Source organism: Myotis brandtii, unplaced genomic scaffold (genome assembly GCF_000412655.1).
Source record: "Myotis brandtii unplaced genomic scaffold, ASM41265v1 scaffold540, whole genome shotgun sequence".
Classification (NCBI taxonomy): domain Eukaryota; kingdom Metazoa; phylum Chordata; class Mammalia; order Chiroptera; family Vespertilionidae; genus Myotis; species Myotis brandtii.
The window spans coordinates 547,022-573,069 of NW_005369990.1; the positions used below are offsets into that span (position 1 = coordinate 547,022).

A 26,048-nucleotide genomic window follows, 5' to 3' on the forward strand; every position below is an offset into this window, starting at 1 on the left:
TTATTAAACTTTTACTTTGTGCAAGTCACAGGGCTAGATCCTGGATAAAGGTTGATGAAAAGGGCAATTCCTGCCTTCTAGGAATTCCCAGAGCTGTAGGGGGAATGGAGAATAAACAGGCTATGAACATAGAATGTGGGAAGGGCCATAAGTAGGGTGCTATAGGGATACCTGAAAAAGTTCCCAAACCAGACATTGGAGGCTCAGAAAAAGCTTCTAGGAGAAGATGTTTAAGTTGAGACCTGAGGAGTGAGTAGGAGTTGGGAACTTGGTAGAGGGAAGTTGGTAGAGGGAGGGATGCAGGGGGAGGGTGATGCAGGCAGGCGAAGAGCACGTACGAGGGCCTGGAGACAAGAGAGAACACAGGATTTCCAGAGAACTGCAGATGGGTCATGTGGCTGAAGCACGGACCAAAGGCAGAAAGAGAGGGAGAGGAGTTGCTGGGGTAGGTGGCAGGCAGGCTGCATGATCTTGTTGGCAGGTTGCATGACAAAGGCACCTGGACTTCAGCATTTCAAAGGACACGTAGCTGATGATGTGGAAAATGGAACAGGGGTGCAGAACGAAGGCCAGAGGCCCTGAGGAGGCCTCGGCTGTAACTCAGGTGAGATGCACGATGGCCGCTACGACTCCTGTCCAACCTCTTCTGCTTGGGTTTTGGAATGTGAAAAACACAAGGGGAGCGTCTCTTACACAGAGGATAAGGCCAATATCTGTCTAATGAGTCAACTAGAAATGCAGCCGAAAGCAGCAAGGATGAACTCGGGGTGGAGGAGGCAGAGGGACACAACCCCAATGCCTGCCTACTCTCTCTGCAGCCAGCTCAGCCTTGGCTTTCGTTCTCTGAGGCAGGGCCCATCCCCTAGAAGCCTCGCCATTTTCTGGGTCCGAGGAACATTCCTGAACAGAAATCGGCTTCTCCTAAGTGAGAGCTGAGCATCAAGAGGGGGGAGAAAAGTGAAATTTCAGAGTTGGGCCCCAAACAATTCCAACCCAATTATCTCACTGCAGTGCTCACCACAGCCCACAGAAAACAGGCCTGACTCACAGACCACAGCAATGCTGAGGGGCAGGGAAGCGTGGCTGCTGCTGCTGGCCAGCCTCTCAGGGCTCTGTCTCCTGCTAGTCCTGGGGACACGTGTGTTGGGGTGTCTCTCTGGAAGCCACAAAGGGAGGGAAGACGGCTCTGACCCATGCCCACCCCCACTGCTCTAGGGCCTCAGCCACCTCCCTCTTCCTCCCTTGAGCTTTTAGCTCCCAAACCTGTAGCCAAGTGGGGTCAGGGGAAGCAGCTGAATTATGACCAGGGACGAGGAGGAAATCTGTGAAGCCATTCCAGGGGCCACAGACCTGGGAGTGTCTGCAGCTGATTCAACAGATGGGGAGGCAGGGAAGGGTCATGGAAAGAGAGTGAGATTCAGGTCAAAATTCCACTTCCACCACATGGTAGCTGGGAACCTGGAGCAAATTACTTAATTCTGTTGAGCTTCAGTTGCCTCAACTCCAAAGTGAGAATAATAACGCCTCGCTTGGAGGGTTACTCGAAAGCGTCTAGCCCAACACCTGAAACAGAATAGGTGTCTGGGAAATCTGGCTTTTAACTGCAGGTATTGCTCACACAACTCATAAGGCACTCAGCCTATACAGTCTATTGGCCGTGGACTTCATCCGCCTGGCTAGTCGTACAGGCAGCTGGAGGGCAGTAACTGTGTCATACATTCTCTTGTTCCCATGGCATCACACACTTAATGTGGGTCAGTACTTGTTTCCTGGCTGACTGATACAGCCAGATATCGAGATCTGGGGGAGGGTAGAGACAATAATGCTAAAACTAACAGAGTCTCTGGCACCCAAGGCACAGTTATCACCCCTTAATAAGTACAAAACAGGGGTATTTGCACACCTTTCTTCTGCCCGGGAGAAGCAGCCAGTCTGTGGAAGAGGCAATACAAAGTATTGGTAAACCATGTGGGGCTGAGCTGCACTGCCTGGGGGCACGCCGCCACTCTCCAATGGTGGGACCTTGGGCAAGAAACCGGACTTCATCTGTCAAACGGAACTATTCCAAGTACCTACCTCGCTGAGGTACTGGGAGCACTTAAACGAGTACATGGAAAGCCACATACTTGGAACAAAGCCTGGCATTTACTGTTCAGTAAGTACTCATCTTCATCTCATCATTGCCAAAGCTCAGCTGTGTTTGCTGGGCTGGACCCCATGTTAAATAGGAACACTGGACATCTCACCCCAGACAAAGACCCTGCCACCTGGAACAGGGACTCCACTCTGGGTGGCGGAGGGGTACAGAGCTGAACTGTGTTTCTGGAATAGCCCATCTGGAAACCATAAAATGCATTGCAAATGTTAGTGTTACAGTTTTTGTTTTTCCAATGCTTAAAGATCTAGAAACAACAGTACAATAAGCATAGTCCTAGTTCCCACTTACCTGATAACCTACCATGAATCAGATACTGTGCCCACTCCTTCTCACAGGTCCACTCACTTAAGGGTCTCAATGACACTATAGAGTTGGAGCTATTTTCACCCCCATTTTAAAGAGGAGGAGAAAGATATTCAAAGGTGACTCAAGGTCCTAAATGGGATTCCAACGCAGGTCTGTTGGCTCTCAAGCCTATGCTTTTAACCACTATAATACACCTGTGGATTGGGTGTTCTAAGATGAATAAGATGCCAGTGGGTTTAAGACATCCAAACAAATGCCAGTAATCTTGCTCTCGGATTCTGAGAGTTCTGCTTCCATCCCCTCAACAGATACCCTGACATCTCGGCACCACCAGGCACGTGGCGGTGCTTTGCTATGTAAGACCTCCTGAGAATCACCTTCCTCTCTCTCCTTCCAAGCTAACCACGCCACGCTGACTTTCTTCACCTCGGAAGGATCCAGCCTACATCAACCCCCCTAAGATCAGTTTTGAGTGTAAGGATCTTAAGCCTAGCACAGATAACTTTTTTTCTAATTAGGACATCCAAACAAAACAAAATACTCTCCTCCCGCTCAAAAACAAATCTGTTTTCTTTCTAAAACAAAACAAGAATTTTATAACTGAGAAATAAAAGACATCAAGAAATAGCAGCTTATTTTGCTTTAATATCCCAAAATATTTGCGTGAATAGGACTATGTTGCAAAACAAGGCAGAAATCTGTAGACAAGTACGTCTCACTCTGAGGGAAGAACTGATTGGAGAGAAGGCACCAGGAATTGCGTTTTGCTGGACTCCATGTAAACAATAAATGGGGGGAAAGGTTCACCAAGGAGAAGAAAGTTGCACTGTCATTTCACTGGCACATCCTAAGGATGAAAAGTGGCCTCATTAGCTAATGCTGAGACGTACTGCTCAACCTCCACCTCGCATTGTAGTGTAAACAGAACTTGGTGCTAAGGAGGCAAATACCCACACAGCAGCAGTGGGAAGGGGCATGAAAAGGACTGACATTGCCCTAGCCAGTTTGGCTCAGTGGGTAGAGCGTTGGCTTTCAGACTGAAGGGTCCCCGGTTCGATTCCGGCCAAGGGCATATGCCCGGGTTGCGGGCTCAATCCCCAGTGTGGGCCATGCAGGAGACAGCCCATCAATGATTTCTCTCATCATTGATGTTTCTATCTCTCTCTCCCTCTCCCTTCTTCTCTGAAATCAATAAAAATATCAAAAAAGAAAAGGACTGACATTAACATAAGCCCTGGGTCCTTTCTGCCCCTTTCCCACATGGCTCCTACCATGCATCTCGATTGGCAGTGCTTTGCAAACGTACCCTTCATCAGAAACTGGTTAGTGGAAAAACCAAATCCTAAAAAGCCTGGGTGAACACATGTTATTTCTATCCATGCTCTTCAATCAGATGCGTTGGAGGGTCCTGGGGTGGAGAGACGTACTGCATCTGGCCTGTCTTCTTAGGTGATGACCGTAGGTGCGGTGCGCCCCGTCCTTTCCTGGAGCTGGGAGACCTTCAGAGCAATGGAAACCAGGGGGCCCAGCATGACCTGAGGGAGACACAAAAAGAAGAGCCTTTTCCATCACTTTCTCTAGACACAGACCCCTCGCTCCAGCTCTAACTTTGCCTTTGAGCTCCTGGCCCACCTGTCCGACTGCCTGTGTCCCAAAGGCTCCTTGAACTCTACCAGTCTAAAAACAGACCCGTTCTTCCCCCACCAGCATTCTCTGCTGCAGTGGATTGACACTACAATCTATCACACAAAGCAAAGAGACAACTAAGAGTCATTCTTGACCTTTCTTCTCCCACAAACCTTTTTCCAATCTCTCAGTAAGTGTTAAGTTTATGGGGTTTTTTCCTTCTAAACATCTCTCAACGGCACCCATTTCTCTCCATCCCAGCGCCAAAACTCTTGCTAAATCAATGCTCTCTCTTACCTGGAATAATGGTGCTTCCAGATCCACTTCTGCATCCTCCAATTTGTTTCCCACCCTGAACCCAAAGAGGTCCTTTCAAAATGCAACTACACCCCCTCTCATCCTCCTCTCACCTTAAAAAATTCTCCTGTTGCTTAAGTAAATATTTAATATAAAAAATAAAAACTACTTATCTAGTTGAACAGCCCTTTTTACAGATGAGGAAAAAGATATCCAAAGAGGTGATCTGACCAGGTCACTCAAGGGCAGAGCCAAGGGAAGCACATTTTCTACTGTCCACTGTTGCTTTTCCTCATTGAATCCACCAGCTCATTCTACTTAGGTGAGAACTAGAGAACCAACTCCATATGCTGACCACACCACTTGCCACTTCCCCTTGGGGCTCCCACAGTCCCAACAAAGTACTGGGGCTGAGGCCCAGCAGCTCCAGAGTGAGGGGAGGCAGCTCCCCAGCCGGAATGGTGGCACACCGGGCACTGTGGGCACCCTGCACCTTCGGTGCCCTCCCATCTCCTCTCGGCTATGGTCCAGAAGAAATCTATCTTTCACTCATTCTTTGTCAGGCATTAGGACAAAGAAACACAATTCCTTCCTCTTTTTCTCTTTCTCTATTATTCTGTGGGTCTACAATGCAGATAGCAATGCCTTTCGTTTAAGTTTTAGGGATGCCTACAACACAACAGAGATCTGGTGATGACTGAGCTGGAGTCTGGGAAGAGTGTAGAGAGAAGTATCCTCCCACCGCCCTCTTTTTGTAATAAAAACAACTATAGGGGCCACTCAAAAGCTAATCCTATGTGCCAGGCTCAGTGTTCAGAATTTTGCATCCATTGTTTCGTTAAATCCCTATAAGAACTCCATGAAGTAGGCAGTATTCTGGCATTTCACAGACAAGGAAACCAGGCTCAGAACACTGACACGACTTACCCAGGGACAGGCAGCTAAGTGGCAGACACTGAATGAAAAGCACTATCTCTCGCCCTAACCGGATGGGCTCAGTGGATAGAGCGTCGGCCTGCGGACTGAAGGGTCCCAGGTTCGATTCCGGTCAGGGGCATGTGCCTTGGTTGCAGGCACATCCCCAGTAGGGGGTGTGTGGGAGGCAGCTGCTGATCGATGCTCTCTCATCAATGTTTCTAACTCTCTATCCCTCTCCCTTCCTCTCTGTAAAAAAATCAATAAAATATATTAAAAAGAAAAAAAAGAAAAGCACAATCTCTCTAACTCTGAAACGTATGCTCAAAACCACGGTGCCAGGGATTTTCAAGTGAGTTTCACAGAATTTTAATTAGGTGTTAGAAGAAAAATAAGCTTTGTGGAAAAATAAGCACGGTGAATGCTATTTAAACAGGTGTCTCTTCTCAGAGCCTTTCAATGCAGTCTGTTGTGAATTGCCAAGAAGGGGCTAACGCACAGCATGTCCTAAACATTTTCCGCTCTGGAGCTCTGGTTGGGGAGCATCCGCCAAGATAAGGACTGCACCTGGGAACACTACCCTGTGTCACTGCTTCCCCTAGGCTCCCCCACCGGGTGTCTTCCCTCTAAGGTCTCTGTCCCGTCCCTGGCTCCCAGGGTCCCTCGACACTCTGACATACTTCTGGAGACTCCTTGCTTTTTTGTTTGCTGTTGTTGTTGTTTTTAACATATTTTTATTGATTTTAGAGAGGAAGGGAGAGAGAAAGAGAGATAGAAACATCAATGATGAGAACCATTGATCGGCTACCTCCAACATGCCCCCTACTGGGAACTAAGCCCGCAACACAGGCATGTGCCCTGACCGGGATTTGAACCCTGACCTTCATAGGTCAACGTTGGCTCAACCACTGAGCCACGCTGGCCAGGCTCTGGAGACTCTTTGGATGGGACTGGGAACCGAAGCAACCAGACTATAAGTCCACAGACTTTTTCATAAAGACATTTCTTGCATGACATGAAATTCTCTCGCTCACCAGCAAATCTAGAACCAGAGATGGGACTGGGAACCGAAGCAATCAGGCTATAAGTCCACAGACTTTTTTATAAAGACATTTCTTGCTGGGTCATGAAATTCTCTCGCTCACCAGCAAATCTAGAACCAGTGTGTGTTCTGCAGGGCAGGCAATCGGACCAGGAAAAGCGGCAAATGACCAGCTGAGGGGCCAATTCAAAGATTAGCTGTCCCAGATCTGCCATTTTCCAGGCACGTGAACCTATTAATTGTTGCTTAACCTTCCCGTCCCTCAGTTTCCATATCTGCAGTAGGGATAATAACAGAGTCTACCTCATTTGAGAATGAAATGAGTATACACGTGTAATGGATTTAGAACAGAGCTTGGCAAATAGCAAATGCTCAGATAATTGTCAGCTGTCACTGTTGTGATGATAAACTGAAGGAGACACGCAGGAAAGTGAGAGCACCTATTTGACAATGGAGCCACTATCATTCCTTCCAACAGAGAGAACTAGTCAGGGTCCAGGTCTTGGGCATTACCTGGGGGTCCTGGTGGATCTTGGCGATGTCCTTCTCATAGCTGTCGATATACAGTCGAATGGTGGCCCCTGCGCTCCCAGTGCCACTCAGTCGAAAGATGATGCGAGAACCATCTGCAAAAATGAGCCGCAAGCCCTGGAAAAGATAAGCACAGATTTTCCACCCCATATGCGGAAGGGAGATTGAAGGCTAGCAAATTACAAGGCGTGCATTTGGAGATCTAACCTCATTGGTATTTGATCAATCAGAGGATTAGATCCTTGATCAATGGCAGCAGCCGAGCCCTCAGTCAACCCGTCACTGCATCCAAGCAATGGAGGCTGAGCTCATGGGGGAGAAGCATTTGCAAGGTCGGGCAGGAGATCTGATGCCAGGGAGGCTGGGTAATGCCAGGCCCATCTTCCATCCCTGCTCCATTGTGATTTATGGACTAACCATTCCAGTTTGAAGCTTAATAAAGCAAATAAATAAATAAGCCACCAGATGTAGAAAGTTAACCCCCAGACCGGGGGGAAACATGGACAGAATGAACTGAAACCTGAGCAGATGTTTCAGGCAGACCAGAGGAAGAACTCTTTGCAAAACACTGATGGAAAGCCTCCAAAAGAGAACAGGAGGCCACAGGTCCCAAAGGCAGAGACAGGATACTCCCCACCCATCAAGCAGGATCCAGCGGCCAGTCTCCCACCGATGTCTGAGGGCTAAAAGCGGTCCATGTGGGTGCAATGCCAAGCCCAGCCCCCTCTCTCTGCTGCCCTCGCCTTTCCCTCCCTGGACGCATCTCTCATCCTCAATAATCTTCTTGCTTCGGAGGAAAGGGGTGGGGACTCCTGGGTAGATATGGCACAGCCTGAGGTAAGAAGACTGGGCAGGACAGTTATCTGAAGATGCTTCAGTCTTTATGAATTTTTCCATAAACAGGAGAGGTTTGTATAAAGCCAAAGTCTGGCCAGAAGGCAAGACACCACTCCACACCGGCTGGTCATCACCAAACCCCATCCAGTGTTTGCCATTCAGCAGTGGAGACAGCAGATGAAATACAGAGGACAGTCCCAGGTTGGTCATCGTGGCAAGATGTAGTTCATCCCATTCACCAGGGCTTGCTTTCTAGAAACACACCAGGATCCGTCTCCTTCTTCCACAGCTTCAACGTGAAGTTTCTAAATTCTTTGCACTTGATTGCAGATGCTACATCTACTTCAGATTTTCCCTCCTACCTGGTCTTCCATCTAAATACTCAGATTTTCTTACAGAATGTGGAGCTGCTGACTTCCTCCTCAGAGTAGAGAGCAGGGCCGGGGTTCATGGCGACACCCCTCCTGCCCTCTGCCGCTCCCCTCCTCCCTCCTCGCAGTTGCTGGATGCCACCCAGGGTTGGGGGTTGTTTTTCCCTCTCTGAAGGCTCTGCTACAAACATGTCTGTTCTCTTCTACTCTTCCACCCCTGGGCCCCACCCTCCCCTTTTGTAACCACCCCCTTCCTCCACTCCAGGCCTCTCTTACTCTAATTATCTCAGACATAATTTACAATCGCCTGTACTAGACCCAAAGTTCTCACAGATGGTGAAAAGGCATATGGAAGAAAAGCTGCTGGGTGAGAATTTTGAGAAAGGGAGACCCCAGGCACTTTGCTATCTGTTTCTAAATTATGAGAGATGCGTTCATTCTGTTTCGGCAGAGGAACCAGAAGAGAGAGGACCGTGGGCCCTGAGTGTTTGTGAGAAGCCTGGAGAAGGGCTGACCCAGCAGCCTGCAGCCTTGGTCCCTGGTACCCAAAGCGGGAAACCCTAACAGCGCTATCTCCATCCAGACACGGCCCAGGTCGCAGGCGTGAGGTTAGGGTTGGCTGTGAGTCACGTGCTGCAGATAATAACAGTGAATGTTTCTGTGAATGGCTTATCTCTTTCTCTTCTTTCTTAGAAACTGGAATATATCAGTCTATAATAATGACTCTCACGCCGGCTCTCTGCTATAATCTCTTGAAGGAAACGAGGAGGGTTGATTCCTAAGGCTACAGTTCTTTGTTTGTTTGTTTTTTAGATCCTGGAACTCCTCTCTGCACACACACTCAACACAACATCTTGCATGTGATTCTAGAGCAGTGGTTCTCAACCTTCTTAATGCTGCGACCCTTTAATCCCAGGGGTCCTCAAACTACGGCCCACGGGCCACATGCAAATACAAATATTGTATTTGTTCCCGTTTTGTTTTTTTACTTCAAAATAAGATATGTGCAGTGTGCATAGGAATTTGTTCATAGTTTTTTTTAAACTGTAGTCCGGCCCTCCAACGGTCTGAGGGACAGTGAACTGGCCCCCTGTTTAAAAAGTTTGAGGACCCCTGCTTTAATACAGTTCCTCATGTTGTGGTGACCCCCAACCATAAAATTATTTTCATTGCTACTTCATAACTAATTTTGCTACTGTTATGAATCGTAATGTAAATATCTGATATGCAGGATGTATTTTCATTGTTACAAATTGAACATAATTAGAGCATAGTGATTAATCACAAAAACAATATGTAATTATATAAACAATGTGTGTTTTCCGATGGTCTTAGGCGACTCCTGTGAAAAGGTTGTTCGACCCCCAGGTTGAGAACCGCTGTTCTAGAGGTACAAACCCCCCCCCCTCCCCTGGAGTCTAGGCTAAGCACTGCAGGATGAGGGCCGAGGGGAGTGCTAACAACCTGGGCGAAACCACTTCCCTATGAGAACATGTGCACACCGAGTGATGCAGCCAAAAACCAGCTGAGAAGAGCTACCCTAGATAACAGGGCAGCAGGAGAGAGATGACCATAAGGCCTTTTCCTGTTTTTCCCTTGAGATTTCAGAGATGGCGTTCTAAGGCTTTTCTCCCACACAAGTCTGTTCCTACCTGATTTCTCGAAATGCTTCCGTCCACTGGATCACTGTATTCAAAGTTATCGACCTTCTCCACGGTGTAAACTTTGTCACCCTCTGGGAACTGCTTCCCCACAAAGGAGCGATCAGATATCAGGGCCTCCAGGTCTTTCATCATTTTGTTGGCGCCCTCGGCCTCCACCTCCTCGTAATCGTACCTGGAAGAAGAAGTCACGAAGCTGAGACCCGCGGGCTGCCTCCAGATCCCACCAACGTACATCGGCACTTTCTTCATCATGTGTTTGGCCCTCTCCCAAACCACCTAACTTCAGAAGAAGCTGGCAGAAAGATGAGCCTGTCAGTCCCCGGGGAGGGAGCAGGCCAGGGATGAAAGGAAGGGATCGGAGGATTTCAGGGAAGGGTTAGGAGCTTTTCCACAGAAGAAAGCTCGAAGGAGCTTCAAAGGCTTTTGAGAGATACTATCTAACGTGTAACCATCACATCCTGAGGAGGTAGAATTAAAAGCCCTGTTATCTCTCGGGAACTCTGCACAAAGGAGCACGTGACTCAGGCAGCTTCTCTTCCAGACACTCGGAGCTTCTGTGGGATCAGTGCTGGCACTGCTCCCAGGCTGGGACCGGCCCGAGGCTGCTGAGATTTTGGCGAAGGAGAGTTCCAGTCTCCACAGGAGCTTCCTAAAGTAGGGCCAAGTTTTCACTGACCAGATGAAGGAGCCAAACCCCAACTCTTTCCATCTGAAACGCCTCCGTCCTTTCAGAGAGAGGTGATTTTAATCCAAACTGCTTTGGGTTCACCCTGACAGAGGTGACCTGGAGTGGATGCAAAAGGACCAAGAAATCCCTGACTGGGTGGCTCAGTTGGTTGGATCGTTGTCCCATGCACCGAAAGGTTGAGGGTTCGATTCCCGGTCAGGGCACATACCGAGGTTGTGGGTTCCATCCCCAGTCTGGGCGCATATGGGAAGGCAGCCAATTGATGTTTCTCTCTCATATCTACTCTCTCTCTCTCTCCCTCTCTCTCTCATCAATAGGCATGTCCTTGGGTGAGGATTAAGAAATAAATTTTTTAAATTAAATTAAAATTTTTTAAAAAGAACCAAGAAAAAAAAGTGCATCAAGAATGAAATTCTATGACTACTGTTTTTCCTCCGAGAACTATTCTGACTTCTTTCTCAGGAGGATGCTTTTCTTGATCTAGTGGCACACACCCTCTTGAGAGAGTTATTTTGTAGAGGCTCATGATAGCAGAGTCTATATTTATTTGCAATAGTGAAACAAATATGATATGCGCAAGGTGACACCTCTGAGACATGAGAAATACCAGGGAATGGAGGACAACCTATTCTGGCTCCAGGATTCTATGAATCAAGGACAGCAGTCGCCTTCATCTTGGAGTCAGCTCTTTCCCCCAGTTAAAATGATAAACAGCCAGAAATTACAACCAGGTGTTTGTGCTTTACATCTGTGACCTTTGGGTGTTCAGGGGAAATGTTCTATAAATCCTAGGCACAGAGTGGTATAATGGAAAGAATGTGGGCTTTGGAATCAGACAGAACAAACTATGAATCCAGCCTCTGTTGGTTACTAACTGTGGGTCTATGGGCAAGTTGCTTCATCTCTCAGAATCTCAGCTGCCTTATTAATAACTGTTCTGTGGCTGACATGAAGCAATGTGTGCAAACGTGCCTAGCACTTTTGTTCTACAAAAGTGGACTACAATGGCCCTAGCTGGTCTGGCTCAACGAATAGAGCGTCAGCCTGAGGATCAAAGGGTCCCGGGTTCAATTCCCATCAAGGGCATGTACCTTGTTTACAGGCTCCTCACTGGCCCAGGCCCTGGTCAGGGCTCCCCCAGGAGGCAACCAATCGATGTGTTTCTCTCACATCGATATTTCTCTCTGTCTTTCACTCTATCTTCCACTCTCCCTAAAAATCAATGGGAAAATATCCTCGGGTGAGGATTAACAACAACAAAAAAAGTGGACTACAACGGAGTCTTAACTAACAATCAGTGCAGGTTCTAAGAACTTTATTTGCAACATTTATTGCAATACTTGGTTAGCAGTTATTTGACATTAATAAAAATATGTTAAAATAGTTTTTAGATGGAGACTTTAACTCAGTCAAGAGGGACCCTTTCTCTAAACAAGCCTTCCTAACATTATTCCACCTTGGCTACAGTTTGCTTGTTAACTCATTCATTTGTCTATTCAAAGCATACTTACAAGTGTCAACTATGAGCTAGGTGTTTGATGATACCATGGAGCATGACAACAGACGGGGTTCTGCTTTTGTGATACTCTATGCTCTAGAGAGTTCATGACGACTGTTCCGAATTACCAGGGTTTTCTGGTCCTTAGAGAATGGAGATCCTTGCCTTCCCAGGCTACCGTGTGGCAGTCATTACTTATACCTCCCACAAAAGAGTAACTTGGAGGAAGAAGAGAACATTGAACTTGTCCAAAGTTGATGAAAGAATTCTGATGAAGGAAGCCAAGTTGCTAAAGGTTGAATTCTTTTTTTATTATCCAGAGATCACGGACTCTCATATCTGTGATATTTTTTTTCAATTCTCTAATTTAACTCGCCTATTTTATAGAAAAGGCAAACAGGTCCAGAGAAATTACAACTGTTTTTCACAGATTAATAATTTACCTAATATCTTTTTTTTTCTCATATTTCCTTTCCTTAGAGGTCCAGGAGAAATTTTGTTAAATCTTCACACATATTGGGGAAAGGGAAATTGAAACTAATGAAAAGCACTACTGGTAATAATAAGTGAATGTTTTTAAAAATAGAAGTATGCTCGTTACAGAAGAATTGCTAAGTATTTTAAATATTTTGTTCACTGCTGAATCCCTAGTGACCTGGTGGAAAGTAGGTACACAATCAATATTTGTTGAATCAATGAATGAAGTATTGACAAGTACACAGCCTTTGGGGACCTATTTTAATGAGTCAGAAGAGTTAATTTGGACTAAGCATAGTCATTTCCATAATTTCAGAAAAAAGTTTCCATACTTTTAGTGCCCCAGAGTTTATAAAACACTTTCAGATTCATATTTCATCTAATTTACTCAATAGCTGGACTGTTATTTCCATTCCCACGAATGAGAAAACTGAGTACAGAGAGAGGTTAAATGACTTCCCAATCTATTAAGGGGCAGAAATAAAATGTGAATCCATTTTTCTGAATCTAAATCCAACAGTGTTATCATGTCCACTTGAGAGGTACATTTAAAAGACTTTAAAAACATTTATTCTTTTGAATAATGTTAAATAAGTCTTGTAAGCCTCGTTCTTTATGGATAACATAAAGGCTGACTTCATCTTGACCTGACTGAATTATTTTTAAAATCCCCAGTTGGTAGAGGCTGGATGAACTAGAGTTTTATTATCGGTTAAGACAGGAAAGAATCTGTATGCAGGAGAATTCTCTCTGCCCACTCCCCCACCCTACCTCACCCCCCAGCCAGGCTGTGGCTGACCTGGTGAAGAAATTCCGGCCATACTTCTGCCAGTGATCTTTGAGAATGTCCTCCACACTCTGTTTGCGGGTGGCTAGAATGGAGAGCCAGGCAAGGACAGCCCAGAGACCATCTTTCTCACGAATGTGGTCAGAACCTGGTCGGGGGAGAGCAAACAGCTGTGAGAAACATGATTTCTCCAAAATACTTGGCAATAAACTCAACAGTAAACATGTAGATCCAGCCAAAGAGAAATTAAAACTTCACTGAAAAACTTGGGTACACGGAAGGAATCACATATTAAATAAAGCAACATAATATTGAAAAGAAGTTGATGCCTCCCAAAGTAATTTTAAAAATTTAAGACAAATGTCAATAAAAACGTCAGTGGAATAATCTGGTGAAATTTGATATAGTAATGATAAAGTGTTAATGTGAGTGGTGAAAAAAATAAATCTTAAATAAAAAACAGCAGAGAATAAAACCATTAAAATTTTTCCATAATTAAAATAATTTAATAGTTTAATGGAACAAAATGAAGCACCTAGGAAGAGGTCTAAATCTGTATGAGATTTGAATATATCAGAAAGGTACCTCTTCAGGGCTGTAGGAAAAAAATGGATTACTTTTTAAATAGTATTTGGTTAAGTAGCTAGATAGTTAAAAAATTCAGGTTTTTCCCCCAATAAAACACCATACAAAAAAAAAAAAAAGCTAGATAGATGGCATATTCAAATGTAAAAATTGGAAACCGTTAAGTACTATAAAAATATATAAATGCTTTTTTTAAAATCTTGGTGGTAATAAATACATGATAATTCAGAATTCATAAAGAAAAAAATCAATGTATTAGTCTACATAAAGATTAGCATTTCTATTAGCAAAGCTACTATAGATAAAACTAAAAGGTCATTGGCAAACTTAAAAAAAACACATTTGCAGCCCGGCCAGCGAGGCTCAGTGGTTGAGCATCGATCTATGAACCAAGAGGTCACGGTTCGATTCCTGGTCAGGGCACATGCCTAGGTTGCAGGCTCGATCCCCAGTAGGGGGCATGCAGGAGGCAGCCAATCAATGATTCTCTCTCATCATTGATTTTTCTATGAAATCAATAGAAATATTTTCCCTTCCTCTCTGAAATCAATAAAAATATTAAAAAAAAAACACATTTGCAATATAAAGTAGATGTTTAATATACTCAGAATAGGAAAATTCTTATATTTAACAAGAAAAAAGCAAAACCTCAATAGAAAAACAGGCCAAGGATATAAATACATAACTCACTAAAGAAAAAATACAAGTTCCCAATTAATAAAATAAAAAGCTAGCACTGTTTTTGAGAAAATAAAGTTAAAACCACAATAAGAAACTGCCACTTGCTTGACAAATGGCCACAGATTTCAAAATGAGAACACTAAGTATTGGGAGAGGGGTGAGGGAAATGGAATTCCAACATGGGGTTTCTGGGAGGGGTACAGTCCTTCTGGAGAGCAATTTGGCAAAAAGTATCAAAGCCTTAAAAATGGACCTACTTGTGGATCCAGCTACTCCAATATTAAGACATCTTTCTTTAATCAATAAGAATTTGGTTAAATAAGCTATGGTACATCTGTCTCTGGCTAAAATCTTTACCCAAAATAACAGATTGAATACTTTGGATGTGCTTATATGCATGGAAATCCTTTACCAAGAGCCCCATGTGGAACAGAACTCTCGTTTTTTTGCCATAAACGTCCTTATTCTTAAAAAACAAAACAGAAAACAATGTTGAGCTCTACTTTCTGATTTTGAATAGGACTCCATAAGATCCCTCTCTAATACTGCTTTGAATATTATCATGCCTTGAGTTATTTATGGGCTTGTCTGCCTTTCTCGATTCCCCACTGGGTCTTATTCCTCTTAGAATTGTCAGAGTATCTAGCACAGTGCTAGCTAGGTAGTAGGCATGTGGTAGGTTTGTTTCCTTCCTTCTTCATCCTTTTAGACCCAGCTCAAAGTAACCTCTCATCTCTGAGATGAGCTCCCAGCTTCCATAGGCAGTTATGAGCTACTTTCTCTCTCTTCTCTGATAGTGACCTACTCAAAACACCTGGTGCAGCCCCATCTTCCTTGAGCCTCAATCATCTATTTATGAATCTTTCAGCCCACCAACCATGTATTTCTTGGAGGCATCTCTTATTTATCCTTGTAACTCAGTCTGCTAATTAACATAGCACATGAAACATTGTATAAATAGCTAATTGTGAAGAAGTGCATGAATAAATTAATCAATTAATTAATCTACTACAACATTTTCCCTCTCTTTCAGCTCATAAAAACACACAACTTTTTTCTTTCAAAAGATTTTCTCTTTAATAAGTTACTGCTTTTAGAAATAACAGTTCTTAAAACCTGGATGCTGGCAAATCTAGAGATATTAGGTAAGACTTTTAGTGCATTGTATAACATATTTTGGAAATGTTTACCTAATTTTATTATCTATGATCTTTTATTTGCCTTTACTGCTATTTCAAGGAATAAAAAGTTAGCTCTCTGACTCTTAGAGCTTTTGCAAATAATGATATCCTATATAATAAAAGCCTAATATGCTAAGTGTCCAGTCGACTGGTCTGCCATTCAACCAATCAAAGTGTAATATGCTAATGATATACTAAGGCCACTCAACTGCTCGCTATGACGTGCACTGACCACCAGGAGGCAGATGCTCCAACCAGTAGGTTAGCTTGCTGCTGGGGTCCGGCCGATCAGGACTGGGCAAGACGGGCCAGACATGCCCTGGAGCCCTCCTACAGTCCCTCCCCACTGGCCAACCTCCCGCATCTCTCCCTGGCCCCAATTATGCACCAGTGAGGTCCCTTGGCCTGGCCTGCATCCTCTCACAATACAGGACCCCTCGGGGGATGTCGGAGAGCTGGTTTCGGCCCGATCCCGCAGGCCAGGCTGAGGGACCCCAACTGGTGCATGAATTTGTGCACCAGGCCTCTAGTGTTTTATAATAGTTCATGCTGGGAAGCAAGATCCTGGGACCTTCCCCATTATACATACCAAGAATTCATCACAGAAGCATATAGGTTGGAATTACTTGTCTGCACTCTTCAGATTTATTTTCTGCCTTCCTTCTTTTTTTTTCCTTTCTTTTATTTTGTTTGTTTTGTTTTAGGCTAAACTGAAAGTATAGGAGGCAACGTTCCTTTGTGCTTTTCCTGCTCTAAATAAAGAATTTACATTTCTTTTATGTGAAAATGAAATCTAAAAATCTTGCCCAACTCTGATCAAGTTACTTGAAGATAACTAAATCACACACCTAATGTTATACACAAAATATCTGCCTTGGATAACATAAACAAATATTCTATTCTATTTGTGTGATCCCCAGTCTCTTTGGAAATTCTGATTAATCACACTGATCACTTTGGATCTATCAAAACTCTAATACTCAGGAAGTCTGGGTAAATTTCATTTTCCTGAGGTTCTCATGAATGATAAGTTACTACTGAAAAAAAAAGGTGTTCCTAAAGCTATTGTTTTTACAATTGTGGCAGTTGTGGTTCAATGGAAATGCTTTATACGTAAGCATCAGAAAACCTAAATTTGAGGCTGTTATCTAGAGGCTGTTGACATTTGGACAAGTCACTTAACTTTTCTGAACCTTGGTTTCTTCAACTATAAAATGGGGATAAAGCCCCCTTTCTCACACAATTTTAAGGCATTACTGTGATAGAGTGGAAATATTTTATAAACAGCTAAGTACTTCATAAATATAGGATACCATTATGAATAAGGGTACCAATAAAAAAAGCTTAGGGGAAATTATAGTTTTCCACTACCTTATTAAGTTTTCAAAAATGATGTTTTTAAATGTACATTTGGGGAAGAAAATGAAAGAATACAATTCAATATGCTCTTTTCTCTGGCAGTGGGATTGCAATGTTTTTCTCTTCTTCCTTATCTAATTTTCCTATTATAAATGTGAATTACTGATATGATTTTTTAAAATTTAAAATAAACTAGGCAAAGCTGCGCTCACTTGGCTGTGAGAAGGAGGAGAGCACTGTCAGCAAGCACCCCTGGCCCCGCTGACACAAAGTGGCCGTGGGTGTCACATAGGTCTCTTCCTACGTGGTCCAGCTCAGGGACCGACTGAGCACATGGGAATTCTGCTCTTTCAGCATCTTCAACCACCTGTCACTTGACTTCAGCCTAATCAGCACCTTGTGATAAGTATAAACTCGGCTCAGTCAGGGCACAGTCTGAGTCCCAGCCAAGAAAAATGTCAACCCTTGCAGAGGGAGCCAAAAGCTAACGGTTTAGGGATTAGGTTCCATTGACTAGTCTAGGCACCTCAGGAGGGACCTGGCTCTTGTCCCCTCCCAGTGACAGGCCTGCGGATGGGAACGTGGCAGCTAAAAAAGAGCCACACGGAGTTCTGTGAAAGCTCTAGGGCAGCCGTGGGCAAACTACGGCCCGCGGGCCCGACCCGGCCCGTTTGAAATGAATAAAACTAAAAAAAAAAAAGACCATACCCTTTTATGTAATGATGTTTACTTTGAATTTATATTAGTTCACACAAACACTCCATCCATGCTTTTGTTCCGGCCCTCCGGTCCAGTTTAAGAATCCATTGTGGCCCTCGAGTCAAAAAGTTTGCCCACCCCTGCTCTAGGGTCTGTCTTTCTCTCTTTCTCTCTGTCTCTCTCTTTCTCTGCCCATCTCTAGCTCTCCTGCAGTCTCCTAAATATGCTGTTCTTTCTGCCTGGAAATTGCTACTCCACATGTACCTGGCTAGCAACTTCTCCAACTATTTTAAACTTTACTCGATGCAGCATGCCTTCCTTCTCGCCTTTGTGCTTACCAGTATTCCATCCCAGCCTGTCTCTGCCTACCTCACCCTAGACCATGAGTGGCCCCCGGCTAGTGCCTGGCACACAGTCAGCTCTCAATAAGGTTTTCCCAAACAATGGTCAGACCCCAGTTGACTGGCTGGGAGGTTCAGGAGTCCTGTCCTCTTTGGCTTTCATTGCACAGAGGACTTCACTCTGAAAGGCCAGGTAAGCTCCTCAGAAAGCCTTTTCCAGATCACACCAGCCCCAGAGGGACTCCACCCAGTCACCCTCAAACTTTCCACTTAGTAATTAATCCCGCACTGGCTGGGGACTGCCCCCTGGAACTTCGTTTCCTATGGAGAAACATAGTAGGCATCTGACGAGCAGCAACTGTGTCTTAACCCAAACTCCATTTTACGCTCGAGAAATAGGAATCAGTGCCCTCATGCTCCAAGTACATGAGAAAATATCAAGGTGAGTAAGACGTGCTCCCTGTCCTCATAGATGAGCACAGACATACAGGTGAGGGAGACAGACATGCAGGTAACAACTGAACTGAGTTTCTTATAATTAGGGTATTAGCCTCATTCTATTGGGGTATTCTTTCTGGGAACTTCAGAGATGGGATGTGCCAACCTTCCTGTGGGGTTTTTACCTATAGGGAAACGTGCTCAAGAGATTGCAGATTAGAACAGGCAGAGAACTAGGTAGAAAATCTGATCATCTACACAACAGAAACAAGTTAGGTGCCTGAGAATAAAGCTCCCATGCCTTCTATCATTTTGCACACCTGTAATTACCTGGCCAGGATCTGACTTCCTTCCCCAAATGTGGACTCCACAGAGCCCTCCACCAGGACCACACTGTGTTCCCAGAGCATCCCCCAGCATCTGGGGTACAGTTGAAACTCCATAAATATTTGAGGAATGAATTGATGAAAAGAAGTACAAATATGAAGGTCTTTTCATGGAGGTAAAATTAAAAGAAATTTGCAAAGCACGAATGGTGCACTTCTTCAAGTTATCACTCCTATCTGATGCATCGGCACTAGGACCTTTTAAAGATGGTTCAGGGGGGGGAATGATGCTAACCTCTACACCTGGCCCGATCATAATTTACCGGCATAGTTCCATGGGACATCAAGTTGATATTCAACCTGGCTCCCTATCCCTCTTTCCCAAGGCCCCATTTTCCTGAGGAAGAGTTTCAAAAGCAGTGACTTTCTATTCTATTCAGTGGCTTTACTTTAGATCACCTTCCCAATAAGTTCAAGGTGGAAGAGAACTGACCACCTTGCCCTTTGCCATTGCGTATAAACATGTACATCATCATCCACAGTTGTGGGGGGAAATAACTTTGCACCCTGAGATCAACCAAAATAACAGGTTCACGCTGTCTAGTTCTAGTGCCCATGTCTGAGTCCGTACCAAAAACACACCTTTATCCCTAGTGCCTGTAATGCTGATGTCAGAGGGAGTGTCCCAGCCTCTTTGGCTATGATAATCCAGTGAGATAGTTGCTGTATCTCCAACATAAACAGACTAATGTATAGTTGGTAACATTATTAATATCAGGGCTTGGGCTTTTAAATGCTAGTGGTTTGTTTTATTTGGTGAGCCTGTTCTTCTGAAGTCTGACTCCTTTGTACCCTTTTTCTTCTATAAAAGCTCATCTCTTCTCACAAAGACCTTGGGTCCCAACTCTGGACTATGGAATGTGGGTGGTGGGGAGTCCCCATAAGAGCTGCAGACTGCTGCAAGGGTGAGGTGGGGATTCTCCACTGAGGCGATGTTTAAGCAGAAGAGCACTGACTGGCCACTTACGATTCCAGCAACACATAAAACATTGCATTGGGTGACTTTTAAAGTCCTTTCCTTTCCAACACCAGGATTCTGTTTGTAAAAGAGGGTGCCACATGAATAGTGCATTTTTTCATTCATTCAACGAATGTTTGCTGAGCAGCTATTATGTGCTGGGCTTTATAGGAGGCTCTGGGGATATGGTGGGGAATAAGACACATGTGGCTCCTGTTCTCGTGGAAATTATAGTCTAGTGGAGCTAGAAGACATTAATCAAGTAATCATAAATAAATGTAAAAATTATAGCTGCAATACATGCAACAAAGGAGAAGTGTGTAGTGCCAGGGTGATGTGACCCATTCTGGAAGGTTAGGGAGGATCTCCTGAGAAACTGCCTCTGATCTGGCCTGGGAAAATGCAGAAATAAATGACCCTATACTCAATTAAGCTACAGAATTCAAATATTTCAAAGCTTTTAGAATCACTAATATCAACCCTGAGAAACTCTGTAAAGGAATTGTTAGAAACATTTGCCATCGAGGGATGTGGTAGGTAGAAATTAACTCCTCTATAAGTTAGAAGAGCAGAAGTTAAGTAAGTTCAGCTACACTCATTCACAGCAGTGGAGACCCATGGCTATCCAGTCTGATTTCTAAAATGTTTATCTCAGAAATATTACAAAACAATTTTCTTTTTTTCAAAGAGAAAGAGAGAAAGAGCTTGCGAATTCTTCTCATGATGCGTTCTGTTTGAATAAAACAGATATCTAAGGGAAGACAGATCCATGGTTGGCACTTAGTATTTGTTGAGTGGGTTGACATCTTCTCATGATGCATTCTGTTTGAATAAAAAATATATCTAAGGGAAGACAGAACCATGGTTGGCACTTAGTATTTGTTGAGTGGGTTGACAAATAAACAAGAACAAATGTTAACAGGAAATTTAAAGTCAAATATTTGGACCCAGCCAGTGTGGCTCCGTGATTGAACATTGACCTATGAACCAGGAGGTCATGGTTCCATTCCTGGTCAGGGCACATGCCCAGATTGGGGCTTGATCCAAAGTAGGGGGCGTGCAGGAGGCAGCCAATCAATGATTCTCTCTCATCCTTGATGTTTCTCTCTCTCCCTCTCCCTTCCTCTCTGAAATCGATAAAAAAAATATATATTTTTTTTAAAGTCAAATACTTGGGTTTAAAGAAATCAATTCCACAAAAGTCACATAGGAAACTTTTCTTGCCAAATGCTCTTGAGTAAAAACTCAAAGGGGTTTAATTATCTATAACATTATATGGGCCAAACAGTATTATAAAATGTCCTAAAAGCTAACATAAGTGAAGGTCATATCAAGCACAGTTCAGAGCCCAGTTCCCTGGAAATAATCATCCCACTCTATTCCTTACCTGCCAGTCAACCCTGGAGGCCCAGTGGGCACCTCATTTCCTAAGAGGAGCACTGGTGAACTTGGGAGCACCCAGAAGCTGGTGCTGGGTAGATAAGTTATGTGACATGAGGGTGGCCTGGAGAAGAGAGAACCTGAGGACTGCCTTCCAGTCCTTGCAGGCCTGGCACATGAGAGCGGAGCAGCTTGTGCTGTGCCGTCTTCAGGTCTATCCCCGGCCACTCAATACAGGGGATGCCTAGTGGGCTCCAGGGCTCTGACTCACCTGGACCAGTGATGGCCACAGGGGCCTGTGGAGCAAGAAGTTACTGGATATATCACCAAATAAAAGAGGCAGGCACTTGACTCAGTTTAGCTAAAACCATACAGACAGGATTTCTTACAGTGGAATGTTTTGGAATCTTCCTATGCTAATAATGTGAATCGCCAAGACAGAGAGGTGTACCCAATTTTCCCAATCATCACTGAACTCAGAACCTTCTCATGGGAAACCTCTTTCTAGACTTCCAAACACCCTGGGAAGCCTTGTTCTAGACTTTTCTCTTTCATTTGAAACAGGTACATGGAGTTAGAACACCAAAGACTTAGATATGGTGTTTGCCTCCAAAGACAGCTTCATCCATAAAGAGTGACTGGTACCAAGCTTGCTCGGTAACACTAGGGGGAATTTCATGGGAGGAGACCACCTCATAGGTTCATTGGTTACTCATCTAGTGTCCTGTGGAATAATGTAGCATCACCCATACTTTATGAGGTAGGAAAGGTCTAAGCCAGTGGTTCTCAACCTGTGGGTGGTGCCCCCTTTGGCAGTCAAACGACCCTTTCACAGGGGTCGCCTAAGACCATCCTGCATATCAGATATTTACATTACGATTCATAACAGTAGCAACATTACAGTTATGAAGTAGCAACAAAAATAATTTTATGGTTGGGTCACAACATGAGGAACTGTATTTAAAGGGCCAGAAGGTTGAGAACCACTGGAGCGGTGCCCTAAGTGGACCTAGAACCTTGGGAAATCATCCAGCCTTCTTTGTGGGCACTGTTCAATGCTACAACTCATTCATCTTTCTTAAAACCCTACAATTCTATCAAGCCAATTCAATACCAAGAAGTATTGCCACTCCCCCAAGGATATTAAATTACTTATAATTTTATAAATAGGTGTCTCAAAATTTCCACCCTACCCCAGGACTTGTGGGATAATAAATGAAATCAGCATTCTATTCTGTTTAACCTCAAATGAACTGCAACTCAATGGCAAGACTCACAGAACACTAGATTTTGGTCTTCTTTTCTTTGCTAAAGAATGGAAGTAGAATACTGAAGGACAAAGACCATTGGTCCTTTTACTTCAAAATATGGGGTAGAGGGAACAGGAGGAGAAGAAATATGGCCACTGAAGTACCTTGCAACCTAGCTGGAGACTACCACGTAGGAAAGGGCCACACACCGAAATGGATGCTTGGAAAGGAAGAGAGATCGATGTAGGTAGGATGGGGTAGCGGGGAAGGTCACAGAGGTGGGACTTCAGGTAAACATCGGATAGGCAAAGAAGAGGAGGGAGAGCAGAGAAAGTGGGGTGTAAGGGTGTTTGGACATCCCCCAAGCATACCACATCCCACTCTTTCATTATACCACAATTTACACATACATCCTCATGGTTAAGAAAGTAGTTTTAATTTCTTGATCACCTAGCAACTTAGTTCCACCCTAATGGTCTCCCTTCATTTAACCTCAATAAATCACAACTCGTTGCTATAGAAAACCTGGGCCTATTAAAGAGAATGATTTAATGCTGTGCTGAAACCTTCCCTTAAATAAAAATGAAAAACTGACTCGCTCTACCATATTTCTTCCTAGAAATGAAAACATTTATAAAGGTTTCCTTGACCACCGAGGGAAGAAAAATATGTTTATCACTCTGTTAAGTCCCCACAGACTCAATGACCAGGCTGCCGAGGAGGGCCCCAAGCTTCCTGTCTCGGTAGATGTGATCCTCCTGAAAGTAAAATTAGCCCTCCTTGGCTGAACGTGCTTCCCGCTTTTCAAATGTGTACACTTCATCAGGGTTGTTATAAATAAGTTGCATCCTGATTTAGGACACATCAGCTACCATTGCTATTTCAGTGCGGCCCTAGCAGTCTAAGCTTTCACCGCAGGTAGTGTTTACAGGAAAAGAAAGGGGTAGCGCAGGGCTGCGCACTTACCGGTCCCGAAGCTCTCCTCCCCACAAAGGGACAGTTTGCCTGCATCCATCAAATTCCCAAAAAACTTCCAACCAGTGGGGGTCTCATACAAAGCGATCTTTGTAGCATTAGCCACCCTTCAAAGGCATGAAATCAAAGTTACATCACAGCAGGACTGTTAGCATAGCCATGTGAGGGATGGAAAATAGCAACCATTATTGTAATCAAGGGTCCCATTTAGCGCTGCTCAGAGGTAGACACAATTCTAGGATTGGTGGAAAAGCGTCAGAGAAAACTTGTGCACAATGGGCTATTCTATGTGGACTCAGAGGAGCGGGTAGAAGAGGAAGGAGAAAGAAATAGCTCAGCTCACTGACTTTAATATCTTAGAAGCAACAGGAGCAAAATGTGTAAGGCTGTTTGGGGGGCTATTTAAACGCACATGTTTTGGAGATAGTCAACATCTATAACTATTCTATAAAGAACAAAAGAATGATGTTTTGATGTACTTATAATTACAAAAATAATAGAATATGGGGTCTAGGAGGTCAGTATTTTACAGAGAAGGAAAGAGGGCGCGGAATGTTGTGTGATCAGCCCAAGGTCACACAACCAGGATGCCCAGTGCCTGCTGTTCAGCTGCCAGTCGAATGTTCCTTTCATTTCACCAGAAGGCCCCACAAGGACAGTGCCCAGCAGGCTCTCCCATTGCACCAGCTTCATCCACACTGACCCATGGTCCCCTGTCCCCTCCAACACATCTTTTACTTCTCCCTATATTTCTTTAGATTATTTAAAACTTTCTTTCAGTGACTTCTTTTTAGATGCCTTTCCCTTTGAACAGGAAGTTACCACATTTCATTCACTGTTTTGGTGAGGTTTGCTTTCCAGAACGCCTGCCTGATGCTAACAAAACAGTGTCGAGTTTCGAATCTAACATTTGAGGAAAATCAAATCTAAGATTTTGAAAACTGTGAAATACAATGAATTTTTTTCTGGGTAATGAGGTGTTTCCATTGTGGTTCTATATATGGATTATCAGTTTTTCCAGAAGTTGGAATTAAACTGTTCTTGGATGATGCAGAAAGTATTTCAGGACCTGAGAGGTCTAATGTACAATGATGTGGCCACATACCAGCTCACGACTTTAGGTGGAGGATGCAGAGGCAGAAGGCCTGGGTTCTGATCCAAGCTCTTATTTAGCTGTGGGGTCCTAGACAAGACAGCTAACTTCTTTTTTGGTTTCTTCTTAAAAACAAGGATTGCTATGGCCTAGCCTGTTTGGCTCAGTGGATAGAGTGTTGGCCCTGAGGGCTGCAGGGTACCGGGTTCGATTAGGGTCAAGGACATGTACTTAGGTTGCAGGCTCAATCCCTGGCTCTGGTTGGGCTTGTGCAGGAGGCAACCAATCGATGTGTCTCTCTCACATCGATGTTTCTCTCTTTGTGTCTCTCCCACTCCCTTCCACTCTCTCTAAAAATCAATGGAAAAATATCCTTGGGTGAGGATTAACAAGAAAAAATAAAGATTGCTGTGAGGAGATGGTGAATGTCAAAAAGCACTGTGTAAAACACAAACCACTATATGAATATTAATCATTATCCTCTTGTTAGCTGACGTCAGCACTATTCTGTAACACACATGCACACAAAACCCACAACAGAAAACTGCTACGTGGCCCAGTGGTTAGGAGCAAAGATTCTGGGTTTAAGTCTGACTCAGCCGTTTACTAGCTGGGTGACCTTGGGCATGCTACTTAACTTCTTTGTCCCTCTTGTTTTCCCACTTGTAAAGTGGGGTTTATATAGCATTTACCCCATGGGGTTGGTCTGAGAATTAATGACTTACAGCATATCAAGTACTCAGTGTCTAGCACAAGGTAATGCTCAATAAATATTAGTTATTATTGTAAGAGCCTAGATATGTGCATTCTGCTTTCCTACCTACCTGCTATGGCCTTTTATTCATTCAGTTGTTCTTTATTCACTCATTCAGCATGTACTAGGCACCTGACGTTCTAATTAACATTCTCCCTGGTTGGCCCTCATTTGTTATTTATTACTGATATTTTTCAATAATTTTAGATGTGATCTTATAATCCACCTTAAAGCCTTTATAAATAAGATTATATATAATAAATAAATAAATAAGCAAATCACAGATATCCACTGTTTATTGTCACTGGGTCCTTTCTCATAAAAACTGAATGTAAATTTTTTTAACTATTTGAGCTTTCAGTTTATTTCGATTTTTGATAAGTGAATACTTGCTGTGTTTGTATGTGCATGGGTATCCGATGAGGGAGGGATGAGGAATGCTTCTTTGAAACACTGATCTTACTTCAAACTGCTCTTTCCCCGCACTCTGCACACTGCTAAAGGAAATGGCTCTTTAGAATAATGTCTTGACTACAGTGGGAGGGCCATCCATTCATTTATTCATTAACATTCAATCATTCATTTTCTAAACTGTGTGCGTGCATGTGTGTGTATCCCCTATTATCTACATGCTAGGCACACTATGGTCAGGTGGAGTTTAAGATGGTGAAGTAGTCAGTCTTTTCTCTGTAGAAGTTTATAGTCCAGGAGGGCCGATAGTCAAGTACGCAGGCTACCAGAACACAGCGTGGTACATGCGGGGGTGGAAGA

The 26,048-nt window shown here is 43.9% G+C and overlaps 1 protein-coding gene across 3 annotated transcripts in view; it reads right to left on the reverse strand.

Annotated features, from left to right (window-relative positions):
* Positions 1–3,089: 3,089 nt before the first annotated feature.
* Positions 3,090–26,048, reverse strand: part of PGM1 (phosphoglucomutase 1) — a 55,906-nt gene continuing 32,947 nt past the window's right edge. For 2 of the 3 annotated variants that reach the window (XM_014549267.1, XM_005878054.2), the window contains 5 exons: positions 23,422–23,537; positions 13,210–13,345; positions 9,736–9,919; positions 6,858–6,992; positions 3,607–3,999 (listed from right to left, as the gene is read on the reverse strand). In XM_014549267.1, the coding sequence (XP_014404753.1) occupies positions 3,910–3,999; positions 6,858–6,992; positions 9,736–9,919; positions 13,210–13,345; positions 23,422–23,537 (661 nt within the window). In that variant the 3' untranslated portion in view covers positions 3,607–3,909. Of the gene's footprint in view, positions 3,312–3,606; positions 4,000–6,857; positions 6,993–9,735; positions 9,920–13,209; positions 13,346–23,421; positions 23,538–26,048 lie in introns of those variants that run through there. The other variant, XR_001364396.1, reaches the window with a different exon arrangement.